General features: G+C 43.9%; 1 protein-coding gene across 2 annotated transcripts in view; it reads left to right on the forward strand.

The window, feature by feature from the left end:
* The window catches only part of rnf2 (ring finger protein 2), a 49,461-nt gene that overhangs the window by 7,619 nt on the left and 25,547 nt on the right, over positions 1–16,295 (forward strand). For both annotated transcript variants that reach the window (XM_036134294.1, XM_036134295.1), the window contains exon 2: positions 3,748–3,844. In XM_036134294.1, the coding sequence (XP_035990187.1) occupies positions 3,758–3,844 (87 nt within the window). In that variant the 5' untranslated portion in view covers positions 3,748–3,757. The remainder of the gene's footprint in view (positions 1–3,747; positions 3,845–16,295) is intronic.

Genomic DNA, 16,295 nt, shown 5'->3' on the forward strand with positions numbered 1-16,295 from the left:
GTCGCCGCGCGTCAAAACACACACACTGTTCCCTAATGTTTTTTCCCCCGCCGCGCTCTCCGGACTGTGTTTCTTTTACCCTCGGCGCTTTCCGTAGTTTCAAGAGTGCTAGAGACCACAGACATATATACGTAGACGCGTCACAGGGCGCAGGTTCGCACGTCAACCTCACCGCCATATTGTATGTGGCAGAAAAAGTTGAGTTCTGTTATTGTGAACGTGGATCAGAGAAGATGCCTCATTCCTGTGCTGCAATAAATACACACACACACACACACACACACACACATATATATATATATATATATATATATATATATATATATACATATATATATATATATATATATATATATATTTTTTTTTTTTTTTTTTTTTTTTTTTTTTTTTTTTTTGTATGTGTTATGAATATAAGGATCAATTTCTTAAATCTAAACATTGTTGTCTTCATTATTTCGTAAAACCGTGTCACATATGAACCTTTAGGAACAGACTTTTGGGTGAGTATTAAAAAGGTAAAATTAATAATATGAGGATAAAAAGTCCAAGGTCAATAAAGTAAAAATAAACAAACAAACACAAAAGTGATAATGTTATGATAAAAACATCATATTATGAGAATCAAGGGGGAACATTTCCAGAATAAACACAGTTTGCAGAATTATTTCACTCCTGGAGTAATAGGGCCAGGTTAGATTATTTTAAACATTTTTATTCTTTAGGAGAATACATTCAGGAGAATGAAGCTAAAGGGATACGAAAATAAACTTGTAATATTACAAAAAAATACTACGAATACAAAGTATATTCAGAGATTAAAGTCCCTCTGATACTGTTTAAGTGACTGAGTAACTGCAGATTTGCCACATTTAAGATGGCGGACGCTCTGACGCATCGCAGCATAGGCAGAACCCGCCCAACGACGCGTCTACTCTTATATTATGTCTATGCTAGAGACTGTAGCAAAACAGACCCGCCCCGAAGGGTTTCTTTTACCCTCGGACACATGCGACTTTGGGCTTCTTTTTTCTAAAAGCGCTTCTAAATTTCAAGAGTCACGGGTTGCGTTTTTTTTTTTGGGCACGTTTCTGAAAGTGAAATCGCTTATTTGGGCTCTAAAATAAGTTACGAAACAGCGGTTATTATGAGACCTGCCTGCACTACATTAGAGTGTATCCAGCTGAAATATCCCTCCGCCATAGGAGCCGACGGTAGTAAAGGCAGACAGAGCAACTCTGCATGTATTTTCTGCAGTTTACGATGCAATAACCGGTGATAACTGCTGAAAGTAGATTACATGGTGCAGATCACCATTTTATCAGACATTGGTTCTGAAGATGAGCTTTTACACGTTGAAAAAATTGCAGAAACCCAACCCATAAACCGTACTTTAATGCTTATTAATTTGTTTTCTCTGTATTTGACAAACTAAGGCTGAATCACGTTGCCAAACGAAGGACCTGGAGTTACTAAACCATTGCTAATCAGTTTCATTCAGGGTACTGAGCTCCTGCCCATTTGCATGCAAAGTGTAAGACTGGAATGACCTGGAGATTTAAAACCTTTTTCATGCTTAAACTCTATGAATATGGATAGAAACAGCAAGCAAAAATATTCAAAGAAATTATTGTTGTTGGTGTGAAAACTCAGAATTAGATGTGTGAGAGAGAGAGCGAGTGAAGAAATGAACAAAACTTATGACTTTATTGAAATGTACAATTTTTATTAATTTATATGTTTATGCATAATACCATGTCTAGCTTTGTTTAAGAGGCAAAAAAAATATATCGGCATGAAAACAGGTATTTATTTACAAATTTATTTACACATTGTGTAAACATCAGGGTGTCATGATTAGTCATTTAGCCATTATAGTCCAGAGTTTAACATTTGGCACTAGGATGTTTTCATTCCAATTCTCAAAAGTGCTTGAAAAATAACAAAATAAAAATATTTTTTGTACAAGCATGTATTTTATTAGTGTCATTTATTGCAAAATAGCATATTAAAATGCCCAAACAGGCTATTACACTTTCAGAAATGAAAGGATAAAATATGCGATTAATTTGCGATTAATCTCGAGTTAACTATCGACATTATGCGATTAATCCCGATTAAAATTCTTAATCGTTTGACAGCACCTTCACTGGTGTGAAGGAGCTGCGGAAGCGCTCTCATTTATTGGAATTTGTAAACCACATTTTAATATGCTTAAATTAATTTTGAATTATATATTTAAATTGTTGATATTGTAAGAATTTACTTTTATTAATACGGTATTGTATATAACCAATTTTCTTCAAATAAATGTTCCAGGTATTCAATACCTTTTTATTTTTCCAGTATGGAAAGTTTATCATATTGTTTTTTTTGTGGGATATCAGGATTATTCCAGATGGGTGTAAGGCTGCACAGGATAAGTGATGCCTCTGTCATTTTAAGAAACTCCCACCATGCTGTCAGAGAAGAGCTGATGTTGATATTTCTGAAGCATGTATGCCATTTTATATTTGAGCTAATAAATGGCAATAAATCAAAAATCTTGATATTGCATATTTTCTGTTCTGTGTCTAGCTAGGGCTCATCTAAGGGATTATGTTTTAATCGTTTGTTTTCATTCCAATTCTCAAAAGTGCTTGAAAAATAACAAAATAAAAATGTTTTTTGTACAAGCATGTATTTTATTAGTGTCATTTATTGCAAAATAGCATATTAAAATGCCCAAACAGGCTATTACACTTTCAGAAATAAAAGGATAAAACATGCGATTATTTGCAATTATTCTCGAGTTAACTATCGATATTATGTGATTAATCGATTCAAATTAGAATTTTTAATCGTTTGACAGCCCTAATATAAATACATGTCTTGTGTCCTTCACATTTGTTAATTTAATTTTTTGTTGTCTGTTTTAAAAGAGTATTAATACATTTTCTGCTTGAAGCGGTTGAAGTAAACTAATACCCACTCCTGAGTCCAGACAGTAGATGGCACAAGTTTAAAAACAATAGTCTAACCTACTGGATCTAGCTATTTACCTGAAAGAGCAGCTGCTAGCTAACCAAGTAATGAATGAGAACGTGTGGCAGCATGAACGTCACCAAAGTATTTTGTCATATTTTGGCTTGAAAAATCAACAGAAATGGTAAAGAGTAGATGACGGGACAAACAGCCATGGTAATGTTACAGGACAAACTTTGGTGGATGATGAAGATTTGCAGGCAGTGTCACAAGACAAGAAGCAGCAGCAGCAGCCGATTTTGCCACCCTCCCGCCCAGGACAGGTTACATGCTGTCTCGAGCCAGACAGCATGCAGGTCACATAACCTTGTTGTTATGTTCATTTATAAAACAATTGAAATTATCCCCCCCTCTGGTTTTTTTTTTGCAAATCGCACACTGGTTTTACATCTACCTTAAGAGGAGATGGAAAAAGTCTACTGCTATTCAGTTAGTGTACATCATATGACCATTCTATCATGATCTAACATCAGCAAAGTTGTCCGCTCTTATTGTGTACCATCTGTTTACCATCTGCAAGCAAGCCAACAATCTTGCTTGCTGGAAAACAGCAAGCAGATTCTGGAGCGCTATTAGTAGGATAAAGTATTATTGTTGATGGGATCAGTCATCGGAGTAATATGCTCCTGTAGGATGAAACAGATTTTTAAAAGTTGATTTGCACTTTTGATTTTAATGCCAAACCCACTGTTAACTCTTCCACTGTACTTTGTTTTTCTGTTCCAGTATTGCAGTCATGACCCAGACAGTGCAGACAAATGGGGTACAGTCCCTCAGCAAGACCTGGGAACTAAGTCTTTATGAACTACAGAGAACACCACAGGTAAAGCCTCGAAGATCACTTTTCATATTTCATTTAGTTTTCTTCCATTTATGGAATGTAAAAAGTCCCTCTTCCTATGTAGCACTGCGGACTCTGGCTGGATGCGGGTGGGTTCTGTAAGAATTCCTATGAAAAAAGAGTTATAATCCAAACAGTGAATTCTGTTTCTGATCCTACTGGGATTTAAATAAATCTCCTAACTGATGTGTCCAAAAGGAATTTTGATAATTTGTATGGATCACTTTGACTGATTTCTGTTGATGGAGAGAAGTGGAAGCCTTTCTCTGTGCTTCATCTAAATGGCTGAGCCTAACCACAGTATATTGTCTGTCTAATAAACTAGCCGTTAATTACTGTATCTCAGTAATTATTAAATGTAGAACTATTACACCTATTTCCTAATCTTCTTTGTCCAACAATTGGGAAATTTTGGCGTGACAGTGGCAAAAACACAGAATTGCATACTAAATTAGTAATGAAAAAAAACAGGTAATCTGATATTAGATTGACTAATCTAAAAGTAATTCCAAAGCAACAGAGGATGAATTCATTAAAGGCTAAAATAAAAGTAAAAAAAAAAAATACAGCCACTGCTAGCTATATATATATATATATATATATATATATATATATATATATATATATATATATATATATATATATATTAGTGCTGTCAGTTAAACGCGTTATTAACGGCGTTAACGTAAATCTATTTTAACACCGACAATTTTTTTGTCGCCGTTAATCGCGCGTCAAAACACACACACCGTTCCCTAATGTTTTTCCCCCCGCCGCACTTTCCGGACTGTGTTTCTTTTACCCTCGGCACTTTCCGTAGTTTCAAGAGTGCTAGAAAACTGTAGCAAAACAGACCCGCGCTGCGTGAGCGCGAAGTTTCTTTTACCCTCGGACACATGCGACTTTGGGCTTCTTTTTTCTAAAAGCGCTTGTAAATTTCATGAGTCACGGGTTGCGGTTTTTTTGGGCAGGTTTCTGAAAGTGAAATCGCTTATTTGGGCTCTAAAATAAGTGCCGAAATAGGGGTTATTATGAGGCCTGCTTGCACTACATTAGAGTGTATCCAGCTGAAATATCCCTCCGCCATAGGAGCCGTCGGTAGTAAATGCAGACAGAGCAACTCTGCACGTATTTTCTGCAGTTTACGGTGCAATAACCGGTGATAACTGCTGAAAGTAGATTACTTGGTGCAGATCACCATTTTGAGCAGACATTGGTTCTGAATATGACCTTTTAACATGATGATAACATTGCAGAAACCCAACCCATAAACCGCACTTTAATGCTTATTAATTTATTGTCTCTGTATTTGACAAACTAAGGCTGAATTACGTTGCCAAACGAAGGACCTGGAGTTACTAATCAGTTTGTTTAAACAGTCTCTTTCAGGGTACTAAGCTCCTGGCCCAGTTGCAAGCAAAGTGTAAGACTGGAATGACCTGGAAATTTAAAACCTTTTTCCAGGGTTAAACTCTAAGAATATGGATAGAAACAGCAAGCAAAAATATTTTTGAGAGAGAGAGAGAGAGAGAGAGAGAGAGAGAGAGAGAGAGAGAGAGGAGAGAGGAGGAGAGAGAGAGAGATGATCGAGAGCGATCGAGAGATCTCTCGAGCGCGCTCTCGATAGCTCTAGTCGAGATCGATATATAGTATAGCGCGCTCTGCTATCGCGCTCGATCTCTATATCTCTCTAAGCTATCTCTAGATACCATCTCTCCCCCTTCGCTTTTATTGAAATGTACAATTTTTATTAATTTATATGTTTATGTATAATACCATGTATATCTTTGTGTAAGAGGCAAAGAAAATATATCGGCATGAAAACAGGTATTTATTTACACATTTGTTTATACACTGTAAACATCAGGGCGTCATGATTAGTCTTATAGCCATTATAGTGCAGTTTAACATTTGGCACCAGGATGTTTTCATTCCAATTCTGAAAAGTGCTTGAAAAATAACAAAATAAAAATATTTTTTGTACAAGCATGTATTTTATTAGTGTCATTTATTGCAAAATTGCATATTAAAATGACCAAACAGGCTATTACACTTTCAGAAATAAAAGGATAAAATATGCGATTAATTTGCGATTAATCTCGAGTTAACTATCGACATTATGCGATTAATCCCGATTAAAATTCTTAATCGTTTGACAGCACCTTCACTGGTGTGAAGGAGCTGCGGAAGCGCTCTCATTTATTGGAATTTGTAAACCACATTTTAATATGCTTAAATTAATTTTGAATTATATATTTAAATTGTTGATATTGTAAGAATTTACTTTTATTAATACGGTATTGTATATAACCAATTTTCTTCAAATAAATGTTCCAGGTATTCAATACCTTTTTATTTTTCCAGTATGGAAAGTTTATCATATTGTTTTTTTGTGGGATATCAGGATTATTCCAGATGGGTGTAAGGCTGCACAGGATAAGTGATGCCTCTGTCATTTTAAGAAACTCCCACCATGCTGTCAGAGAAGAGCTGATGTTGATATTTCTGAAGCATGTATGCCATTTTATATTTGAGCTAATAAATGGCAAATCAAAAATCTTGATATTGCATATTTTCTGTTCTGTGTCTAGCTAGGGCTCATCTAAGGGATTATGTTTTAATCGTTTTGAGATGTATTTAAGCCTATTTGCTAAGAAGTAATGATAACAGTTAGGCAGATCTAGTCCTCCTCTATCTTTACTCCTCTGTAGCGTCTTCAAGCTGATAGGGGGAGGGGGGGTGTCTTTCCATGGCCGCCAAAGTGGGGTGCTGGGGGTGCTGCAGCACCCCCTAGTGGTGAGAGGAAGATTTTTAACATGTATTGAAAATACTTTGCACAATTTATAAATTTCTTATAAATATTTTGGGAAATGATTTTGACTTTTTTATTTTACTATTACGTGTATTTGGATTTTCAATTCATTATTTTGAGGCCTAATCAACACAAGTTCACAGAAGTTACGTTGTCATGGCAACGTCAAGCAAGCTAGTGGTCGCCGAGTAAAGAGGTATCCCGCTCGTGGCAGCAGACTTATAAATTTACATAGTGTAACGACAGAAACGAGGAGGAAATATGGCACAGAAACGCATTTAGGATTTTTTTTGGAAAACCACCACCACTGAAGAAGAACACTAATACCGCAACCACAACAACAGAGAGCAGCCGGAGTGAGGAGACTGTCCGCCCGCCTCTGATGGCTGTTGTACCGGCAGGTCCAGCCCCTACACCCGCAACCTAACCTAGCTGTCAGGATTTGTCTTTGATGAACCCAGAACCACACACACAGGACTAAAGTTGAGGAGTTTTATTGACAGGTTTGATGGGATGGTGGGTGATGTAACCAGAAATCCAGGAACACACGGGTACAAGGGTGTAGGTGAAGGCAGGAGCTGACAGCCTGGAGAGAGAGTCCAAACAAAGCTGGGAGGCTTGGCACCGGGCAGAGCTTTCTCAGAGTGGCTAGTCAGGTTAACAGAACTTGAGAGACACCAGGGCACAGAGCTGAGTTTCTCCAGGGCGGCTAGTCAGGTTAGCAGAACTCTGGAGACACCAGGACACAGAGCAGAACCTCTCCAGGAGCAAACAGTGAACGAATAGTCTTTAGAGTGACTGGCAGGACTAACCTTAACAACAGGAGTGAAACAAAGCTTCCAAGGCAAACGGGAACTGGCATGGAGAGGTGTGGAAAGATGACGGACCGGCAAAGGAGTGACAGGCAGAGTGAGGCTTAAGTAGGGAGGCTGGCAGGTGAAGTGAGTCTGGCTAATTAGTGGCTGGCAGGTGTGACTAACTGCAGTGGAAGGGAAGGCTGAAGTGAGGGGATGGAGAAACTAAAAACAATAAATAAAGTCAAACCCTAACTAAAACAAGGTGGAAAAACCAAATACCAATGGCAACAAAAGCTGAATCAAAACTAAACCATGACATTACCCCCCCCCTCAAGGCCGGTCTCCGGACGGCCTAACAAGCCAAACAACAACCAACCCAGGGTGGGTGGATGGTGGTATGGATGGCGGGCTAGAGTCAAACCAAACTGATCAAAGCAGGGTGGGTGGAGGGTGGCACGGATGGTGGGCCAAAATCAAACAAAAAACTACCCACTCAGGGCGATCCGAAACAAAGGAAAAACAAAAGCGGACTAAAAGGGGTTTCTAACAACCCCTGGTAGGCAAAACAAAGAACGTCTAGCGGATGCTGAAAGGCCAAAAAAAAGGGCGTCTAACCGACGCTGACTGGCAAACATCGCCACCAGGCAAGACGGGCGAACATTGCCACAAGGCAAAACGGGCAAGGCCAGACGTACTAACGGCAGAGGGAAGGAGTAGGCGCGCTAATGTCAAAGGGTAAGTCCAGACATGCTAACGCCAGAGGGAAGAACGGGCGTACGACAGCGCCAAAGGCAAGAAACGGGCGCACGACAGCGCCAGAGGCAAGAAACGGGCGCACAACAGCGCCAGAGGCAAGAAACGGGCGCACGACAGCGCCAGAGGCAAGAAACGGGCGCACGACAGCGCCAAAGGCAAGAAACGGGCGCACGACAGCGCCAAAGGCAAGAAACGGGCGCACGACAGCGCCAGAGGGAAGGAACGGGCGCACGACAGCGCCAAAGGGAAGGAACGGGCGTACTTAACGCCAAAGGGAAGGAACGGGCGTACTTAACGCCAAAGGGAAGGAACGGGCGTACTTAACGCCAAAGGGAAGGAACGGGCGTACTTAACGCCAAAGGGAAACCCGCCGGGGCGTGAGGGAAGAGAATGTCGGGACGTGAAGGGAGCAGGAACATCTAAAACGCCTAGGAACAAGAACGGAGGGCGCACTTACACGCCGGGGAACCGAGAACAGAGGGCGTCCTAACACGCTGGGGAACCGAGAACAGAGGGCGTCCTAACACGCCGGGGAACCGAGAACAGAGGGCGTCCTAACACGCCGGGGAACCGAGAACAGAGGGCGTCCTAACACGCCGGGGAACCGAGAACAGAGGGCGTCCTAACACGCCGGGGAACCGAGAACAGAGGGCGTCCTAACACGCCGGAGAACCGAGAACAGAGGGCGTCCTAACACGCCGGGGAACCGAAAACAGAGGGCGTCCTAACACGCCGGGGAACCGAAAACAGAGGGCGTCCTAACACGCCGGGGAACCGAAAACAGAGGGCGTTCTAACACGCCGGGAAACCGAGAAGTCTAAATACTAGAAGACAGAGGAACAAGGAGGCCAAAAACAAACTAAGGAAGCTCGAACTAGCCAAAGCTAAGGAGCATGAAACAGCTCAGGACCAGGGGTCAGAAATCTAAACGAGCGCTAAAACCTAAGGAGCGCTGGAAACTAAGAACGCAGGACAAAAATAAAGAATCAAACCAAGAACTAGAAAATAAGGGCAAAACTAGAGCAGGGATAACACCACAAAACTAAAGCTAACCATTAAATCAAAACAAACACTAAAGCAGAAAATGAAACTAAAGCTAAACTACAAATAAAAGCAAAACAAGAAAACTAGGACTTGAACAAGTACACTATCGTGACAACCAGAGAGCTAAAGCTAAACTGACAAGGCTAAGCAAACCTAGAAAACTAAGGCAAAATCTAGAATCCTAAAACAGAGCAGGGAAAACAAAGCAAACAAAGACTAAGAACTCTAAGGAAACGAAGAACCCCCTACTAATTCCGAACTGAGGAATACTAAATAACTCTAAACTAAGGCCGAGCTTTAACAAAATAAACAGAAGGCACTGGCCTTAAGGGCGCAGGCAAAAACGGCTGCTAAGCAAAAAGAAAAGTGTTCGTGGAGGTCGTCCTGGACGAGGCATGCGGCGGAGCAGCATCGCCCGACTAAACCCTCGAGGAGGGCGGCCCCGACGAGGCAAAGTCAAGCGGCCCGGAGACCGCGGTCGGCGGCTCCGGCCGAACAGAAAAGTCAAAAGCGGGCGCCGTGGTGGACGGCCCCGACGAGGCAAAGACGAGCGGCCCGGAGTCCGCAGTCTGCGGCTCCGGCCGAACAGAAAAGTCAAAAGCGGGCGCCGTGGTGGACGGCCCCGACGAGGCAAAGTCGAGCGGCCCGGAGTCCGCAGTGTGCGGCTCCGGCCGAACAGGAAAGTCTGGTGCGGGCGTCGTGGAGGACGACCCCGGCACGATGAACCAGAAACAGGAGTAGCACCAACCAAAGCCTCGGCCTGAGGCGAAACTGCTCCCTCGGAGGCCTCGGCCTGAGGCGAAACTGCTCCCTCGGAGGCCTCGGCCTGAGGCGAAACTGCTCCCTCGGAGGCCTCGGCCTGAGGCGAAACTGCTCCCTCGGAGGCCTCGGCCTGAGGCGAAACTGCTCCCTCGGAGGCCTCGGCCTGAGGCGAAACTGCTCCCTCGGAGGCCTCGGCCTGAGGCGAAACTGCTCCCTCGGAGGCCTCGACCTGAGGCGAAACTACTCCCTCGGCGGCCTCGGCCTGAGGCAGTGCGGCTCCCTCGGAGGCCTCGGCATGAGGCAAAACTGCTCCCTCGGAGGCCTCGGCCTGAGGCAGAGCGGCTCCCTCGGAGACCTCGGCCTGAGGCAGAGCGGCTCCCTCGGAGACCTCGGGCTGAGGCAGAGCGGCTCCCTCGGAGACCTCGGGCTGAGGCAGAGCGGCTCCCTCGGAGGCCTCGGGCTGAGGCAGAGCGGCTCCCTCGGAGGCCTCGGGCTGAGGCAGAGCGGCTCCCTCGGAGACCTCGGGCTGAGGCTCATCGGCCGGCGGATCTATTTTCTTGTCGGCCGGCAGAGCGGAGCTTTCGGCGGCCGGCAGAGCGGAGCTTTCGGCGGCCGGCAGAGCGGAGCTTTTGGGTGGAGGCGGAACCATCTCCCCGGCTACCTCGGACGCCGCCGGGCTACAGGCTTCGGAGAGCGCCGCCGGGCTACAGGCTTCGGAGAGCGCCGCCGGGCTACAGGCTTCGGAGAGCGCCGCCGGGCTACAGGCTTCGGAGAGCGCCGCCGGGCTACAGGCTTCGGAGGGCGCCGCCGGGCTACAGGCTTCTGAGAGCGCCGCCGGGCTACAGGCTTCGGAGAGCGCCGCCGGGCTACAGGCTTCCTCGGCGGCCTTGGACTGAAGCAGAACAACATCCTCGATGGCCTCGGACGGAGGCAGAAGAGCTCCCTCTGAGACCCTTACACGCCGGCGTCTGCGCCGGGAGGAGCCAGATGGCGTAGCAGAGGCTGCTTTGGAAGCAGCAGCAGACCCATGGGGAAGAAGGTCATCCCGGTCACCATAATAGAAACTCCACAGCTGTTCCTCCTCGATGTGTGGGGCTCGGATAGGTGGAGCGTTGAGCTTTACTCGGGGGACCAGCTGTGAGTCATAGAGGCGACGACCGAGACGACAAGATTCTGAGCGGCTTCTCTTCTCGTGCTCCGGGGTAGCCGAAACAACGCCCACATAAAACATCCGGGGAGTGGAGTCGGCCTTGATCGGAGGCGCAGGATCCTGGACAGAAGCCGCCTTGGCGTACCTCTCTCTTCTCAGGCGTTCGCACATGTCCAGATATGCGCGGACCTCCGGGGTGTCAACCCCTGCAGGTAAGTCCCATGTGGTGTCTGGGTTCATCCTTTGGCCGGTCCGTACTGTCAGGATTTGTCTTTGATGAACCCAGAACCACACACACAGGACTAAAGTTGAGGAGTTTTATTGACAGGTTTGATGGGATGGTGGGTGATGTAACCAGAAATCCAGGAACACACGGGTACAAGGGTGTAGGTGAAGGCAGGAGCTGACAGCCTGGAGAGAGAGTCCAAACAAAGCTGGGAGGCTTGGCACCGGGCAGAGCTTTCTCAGAGTGGCTAGTCAGGTTAACAGAACTTGAGAGACACCAGGGCACAGAGCTGAGTTTCTCCAGGGCGGCTAGTCAGGTTAGCAGAACTCTGGAGACACCAGGACACAGAGCAGAACCTCTCCAGGAGCAAACAGTGAACGAATAGTCTTTAGAGTGACTGGCAGGACTAACCTTAACAACAGGAGTGAAACAAAGCTTCCAAGGCAAACGGGAACTGGCATGGAGAGGTGTGGAAAGATGACGGACCGGCAAAGGAGTGACAGGCAGAGTGAGCCTTAAGTAGGGAGGCTGGCAGGTGAAGTGAGTCTGGCTAATTAGTGGCTGGCAGGTGTGACTAACTGCAGTGGAAGGGAAGGCTGAAGTGAGGGGATGGAGAAACTAAAAACAATAAATAAAGTCAAACCCTAACTAAAACAAGGTGGAAAAACCAAATACCAATGGCAACAAAAGCTGAATCAAAACTAAACCATGACACTAGCGTGATTGGATTAGACAAGCCCTTCCAGCCAACATCCAGTTTTAAATATGCTGCACAGCGTTGTGGTAATGAAACGTTCTCAGGTTCTGTGGCACCGGCTTGGTTTGCTAGATGGCAGTGGCTGCATTATGTGGAAGAGACTGATCATATATTGTGTTTCGTTGAATAAACAAAAATGTATAATGTTGCCTTTTGCAAATTTATTGTTTCCTTTGAAATACAAAGTTACTTTTATTTTCACATTGCTGAAACTAAAAAAAAAGATTTATGCTTAATTAACAATAAAGTGCATAACGGCATAACATTCACAATTTAGATAACATACATAAATGGCTCAAAAAGCTAGATATGAAAACAACTTGGTATCAGAACAAACGTTAAACGTTAAACACATTTTTGGATGCCTCCAAGAACCTTATATGTTGCTATGCAGAAAAAGGAGTGCATCAACATTCTCTGGAGTGAGGTTGGAACGTCTCTCCTCAATAATTCTTCCAGCTGCACTGAAACTACGTTCAGAAGGTGTACTCGTTGCTGGGATTGCTAGCAACCTCTTGTCAACTGGCACTAGCCCACCTGACCTCTTTTTCCAGAAGTCAAGAAGAGACTGGAAGCGTGTCCAGTGGGAGTCAGTCATATAGTCAAGTACCAACTGGCGACCCCGTGGTTCCAAAATGCCACTTTCCTCCTCCCTCTCCTCCTCTACGACACAACTTGCGAAGAAATTATGCACTTCTGTGGTCCTTGTGGATGAGCTGGATGGGAGTGAACCTTGAGGAAAAGGAGAAATTATTATAGAACGTTGCCATTTGCAATATAGTTCTTTGTCATCCAAATAGTCTATTTATATGTCTATCACAGGTCATACCTATATAAAACATGACCTATTATTAGATACTGCACACACCTAAGTGTGTGAGTGTATGCCACAAAATAAAAGTAAGTCATTTTGCTATTTACTATTGCTCTGTGCTCTGTTCATGGTAGTGTTAGTCACCCGCTTTCTCCACACAGCCTGTCACTCCCTCCTCTGTCCCTGATGTTTCTATGAGTGCTGCCAGGTTGTTGATGACCTCCTCATACTCATGAACAGGGAGAGTTTTCTTCAAGAAACTCCTTAAGCTAGGTGAGAAAGCTGTGGCTAGCTTATGGTACAGGTGGATCTTGAACTTCAACTCCACTGCCTGGACTAACTTCACTTTCAGCTAGGGGAGGAGGGAAATCACATAATGATACATGCTTTGATATCATGATGATAATATATACATCAACATTTTTATGGAGCATGAGTTCTTAGGCACACAAGCAATGTGTTTTATTTTACTCACGGAACAGTTATGAATTTATTTAATAATTAACATGCCTGTTGGATAACATCAAACACACAATACTTTTCTTGTGTTTATTTGTCTGATATTAGATACGGCCAAGCTCCTGTCAGCAACTGCAGTCACCCCCACTTTAACAACCTAAATCACAAATGTTGTGTATTACCTCTTTCATAACCACACCATCTCCGTCCTGGATCGACAGACCCCTCAGTAGAGTTGCCTTGGTCGGGAGAACGAGTTGAAGGGTTGGTGTCTGCTCAGCAGAGAGGTGTCTGGTAGCCTCTTTAAAAGGTTCCAGAGAAGTTTGATGATGTCCTCGAGCAGATCACAATCTATGTTGTTCAGGTAACGCAGCTCGTTTCGACGGAGCAGGATCTCATGCAGCTTACCAGACCTCAGAGCATCATTAACTGATTGGAGCATTGCGAGTCTGGTATTCCACCTCGTCTCCACAGCTTGCTTCAATGACTGGTCCAGCTCTTTTTGTAGCCTGAAATTCAAAGAGGAGAGTCAAGATTACAGTGATTACAAATTGTAATTTGTTGGTCTTTTTTTTGGGAGGGGGGGGGAATATTTCATTTGAATTCATAATTAGATACAAGACAATATTTTATGGTATCTTACCCTGCTCTTTTGAAGTGTGTGACGAGAGTCTTTGTGTCCCTAAAGAGTTTGATGACGTGACTGTGGACTGGGTTGTCTTCATCCAAGTGGTCAAATACATGTTTTAAGATCAAGTTGGTATTATGGGCAGCACAGGAGATTCTGACATAATCCTTGAAAGCTGCTGTTACGTTGGAACCATTATCTGTCACAAAGACTGTGTCCTTTCTTAGGATGCCAAATTCCTGTTAGGAATTTTTTTTACAAAGACAAATAATAAAAGCTTAGTAAATAGAAGCCCAGACATGAGATCACCATATAACAGAATGATACATAATCATATATTTTACAGAGAACCTCTCAATAATTTCAGAATTATATATATTACTAAAATAACTGCTTACTCATATGCTTTTTCAGTATCTCGTGATTCTTTTGTGAAATACTCTTATTGTACTATGCTCTTTTTTGAAGTACATCTCTTAATAATTTTCCAGATTTTTATGAATTAACTGACAAGTTTTATTTTATATGCCATGCAAATAAAAGTTATCTGATTTAGAGAGCTACCTGAAGAATTCCCTCCACGGTTCTTCTGATGTTGTCACTGGTTTTGACACCCTCCATCTCCCTTGTTGCCAAAATCCGGTTCACTATCTTCCAATCCAGAATGTAATGAACTGTGACGGTGATGTACTGTGTGCTGGTCCTTTCCTCTGTCCAAAGGTCTGTTGTTACAGCATGGTCTGCAGTCTGCAGAAAAACAAATTAAATATTTTGTTTTTCAGCCTCAAATATCTTCTACATAAAATACATGACCCATTCAGAATATTGAAAAATTGACCAGTTAAAAAAATGAAACAAATCTATTGTTAGGATAATTATTGATTAGACTACTGAATGACAAAGTTTTTGTTTGACAAAATAGCTTTATGCAACATACCTGACAGAGCTCTTCCATGACAAGTTGTTTAACTCTGTCATACTCCTCTTCAACATGACGAGACACTGTGCGTGCACACGGCAGTATGTCTACTACTTGCACCTCTCCATACTTGCCTCAAATATCGAGCAGGACCTGTGCAACACTGATGAAGCTTTTCCCCTCAACTGTTGCAAACGGTCTCAAATCTTGACTGCACATGCCAGCAATTTTGTTAGTCAATTGAGTCTTCACATGTGATGGTACTTTTCGCTTGACAAACGAAGAAATGAAAGGCTGATTCTTTCCAGTATGAGCTTTACAAGTGTGTCTTTTGAGACCGCTCGTACCGGACTCACTAGTGTACTTGATTACGGTCAAGCACGTTTTACAAGCGGCATACTTGGTATTAACACCTTGATACTGAACTCTCGTGAAGTTCGGTAATATCTGCGACTTTCCTGTCAGCTCCGTGAGTTTTACAGATACGTCTTTACTTCTCAGCTTACGTTGCAAATCGAACTTTTCGAAGTCGAGCTCCCCACTAACGTTTGGCTCCTCCATTGTTGTTTTTGTGCGCGGGGGAAAAACTTAGAGCGGAAACACTGTTGAATTCTGGGTCGTGTAGTTTTTTGACTCGCATTATAGTAAAGGCTTCCTGGAAAAAAACTACAAAATGGCGGCGTTCTGTCTTTTTTATTTTCTATTTAATTTATTTTTTTTGGCATCGATCCTAGTTTATTGTACCTGCTATTGGTTCACTACCGCTTCCGTCTGCTCCCGTCAATATTTAATCCTGTACCGTCCCGATCACGTGATAATTACTATGTTGGCTCCCATCCCACAGGATTCTCGCGGGAATCACGTGACCCACAGGATTCCCGAAAAAATGTCAGTCTCTACTCCGGTCCCCTTTTTTAAATAGGGGGACCACCACCCCAGTCTGCCAATCCAGGGGAACTGCCCCCGATGTCCACGCAATGCTACAGAGCCGCGTTAACCAACACAGCCCCACAACATCCAGAGTCTTAAGATACTCAGGGCGAATCTCATCCACCCCCGGGGCCTTGCCACCAAGGAGCTTTTTAACAACCTCGGCAACCTCAGCACCAGAGATGGGAGAACCCGACCCAGAGTCCTCAGGCTCTGCTTCCGCAATGGAAGACGTGTTGGTGGGATTAAGGAGGTCTTCGAAGTATTCCGCCCACCGAAACACGACGTCCCGAGTCTAGGTCAGCAGCACACCACCCCCACTGTAAACAGTGTTGGTACTGCACTGCTTTCCACTCCTGAGACACCGGATAGTGGACCA

This window comes from Fundulus heteroclitus, unplaced genomic scaffold (assembly GCF_011125445.2).
Source record: "Fundulus heteroclitus isolate FHET01 unplaced genomic scaffold, MU-UCD_Fhet_4.1 scaffold_79, whole genome shotgun sequence".
NCBI classification, from domain to species: Eukaryota; Metazoa; Chordata; class Actinopteri; order Cyprinodontiformes; family Fundulidae; genus Fundulus; species Fundulus heteroclitus.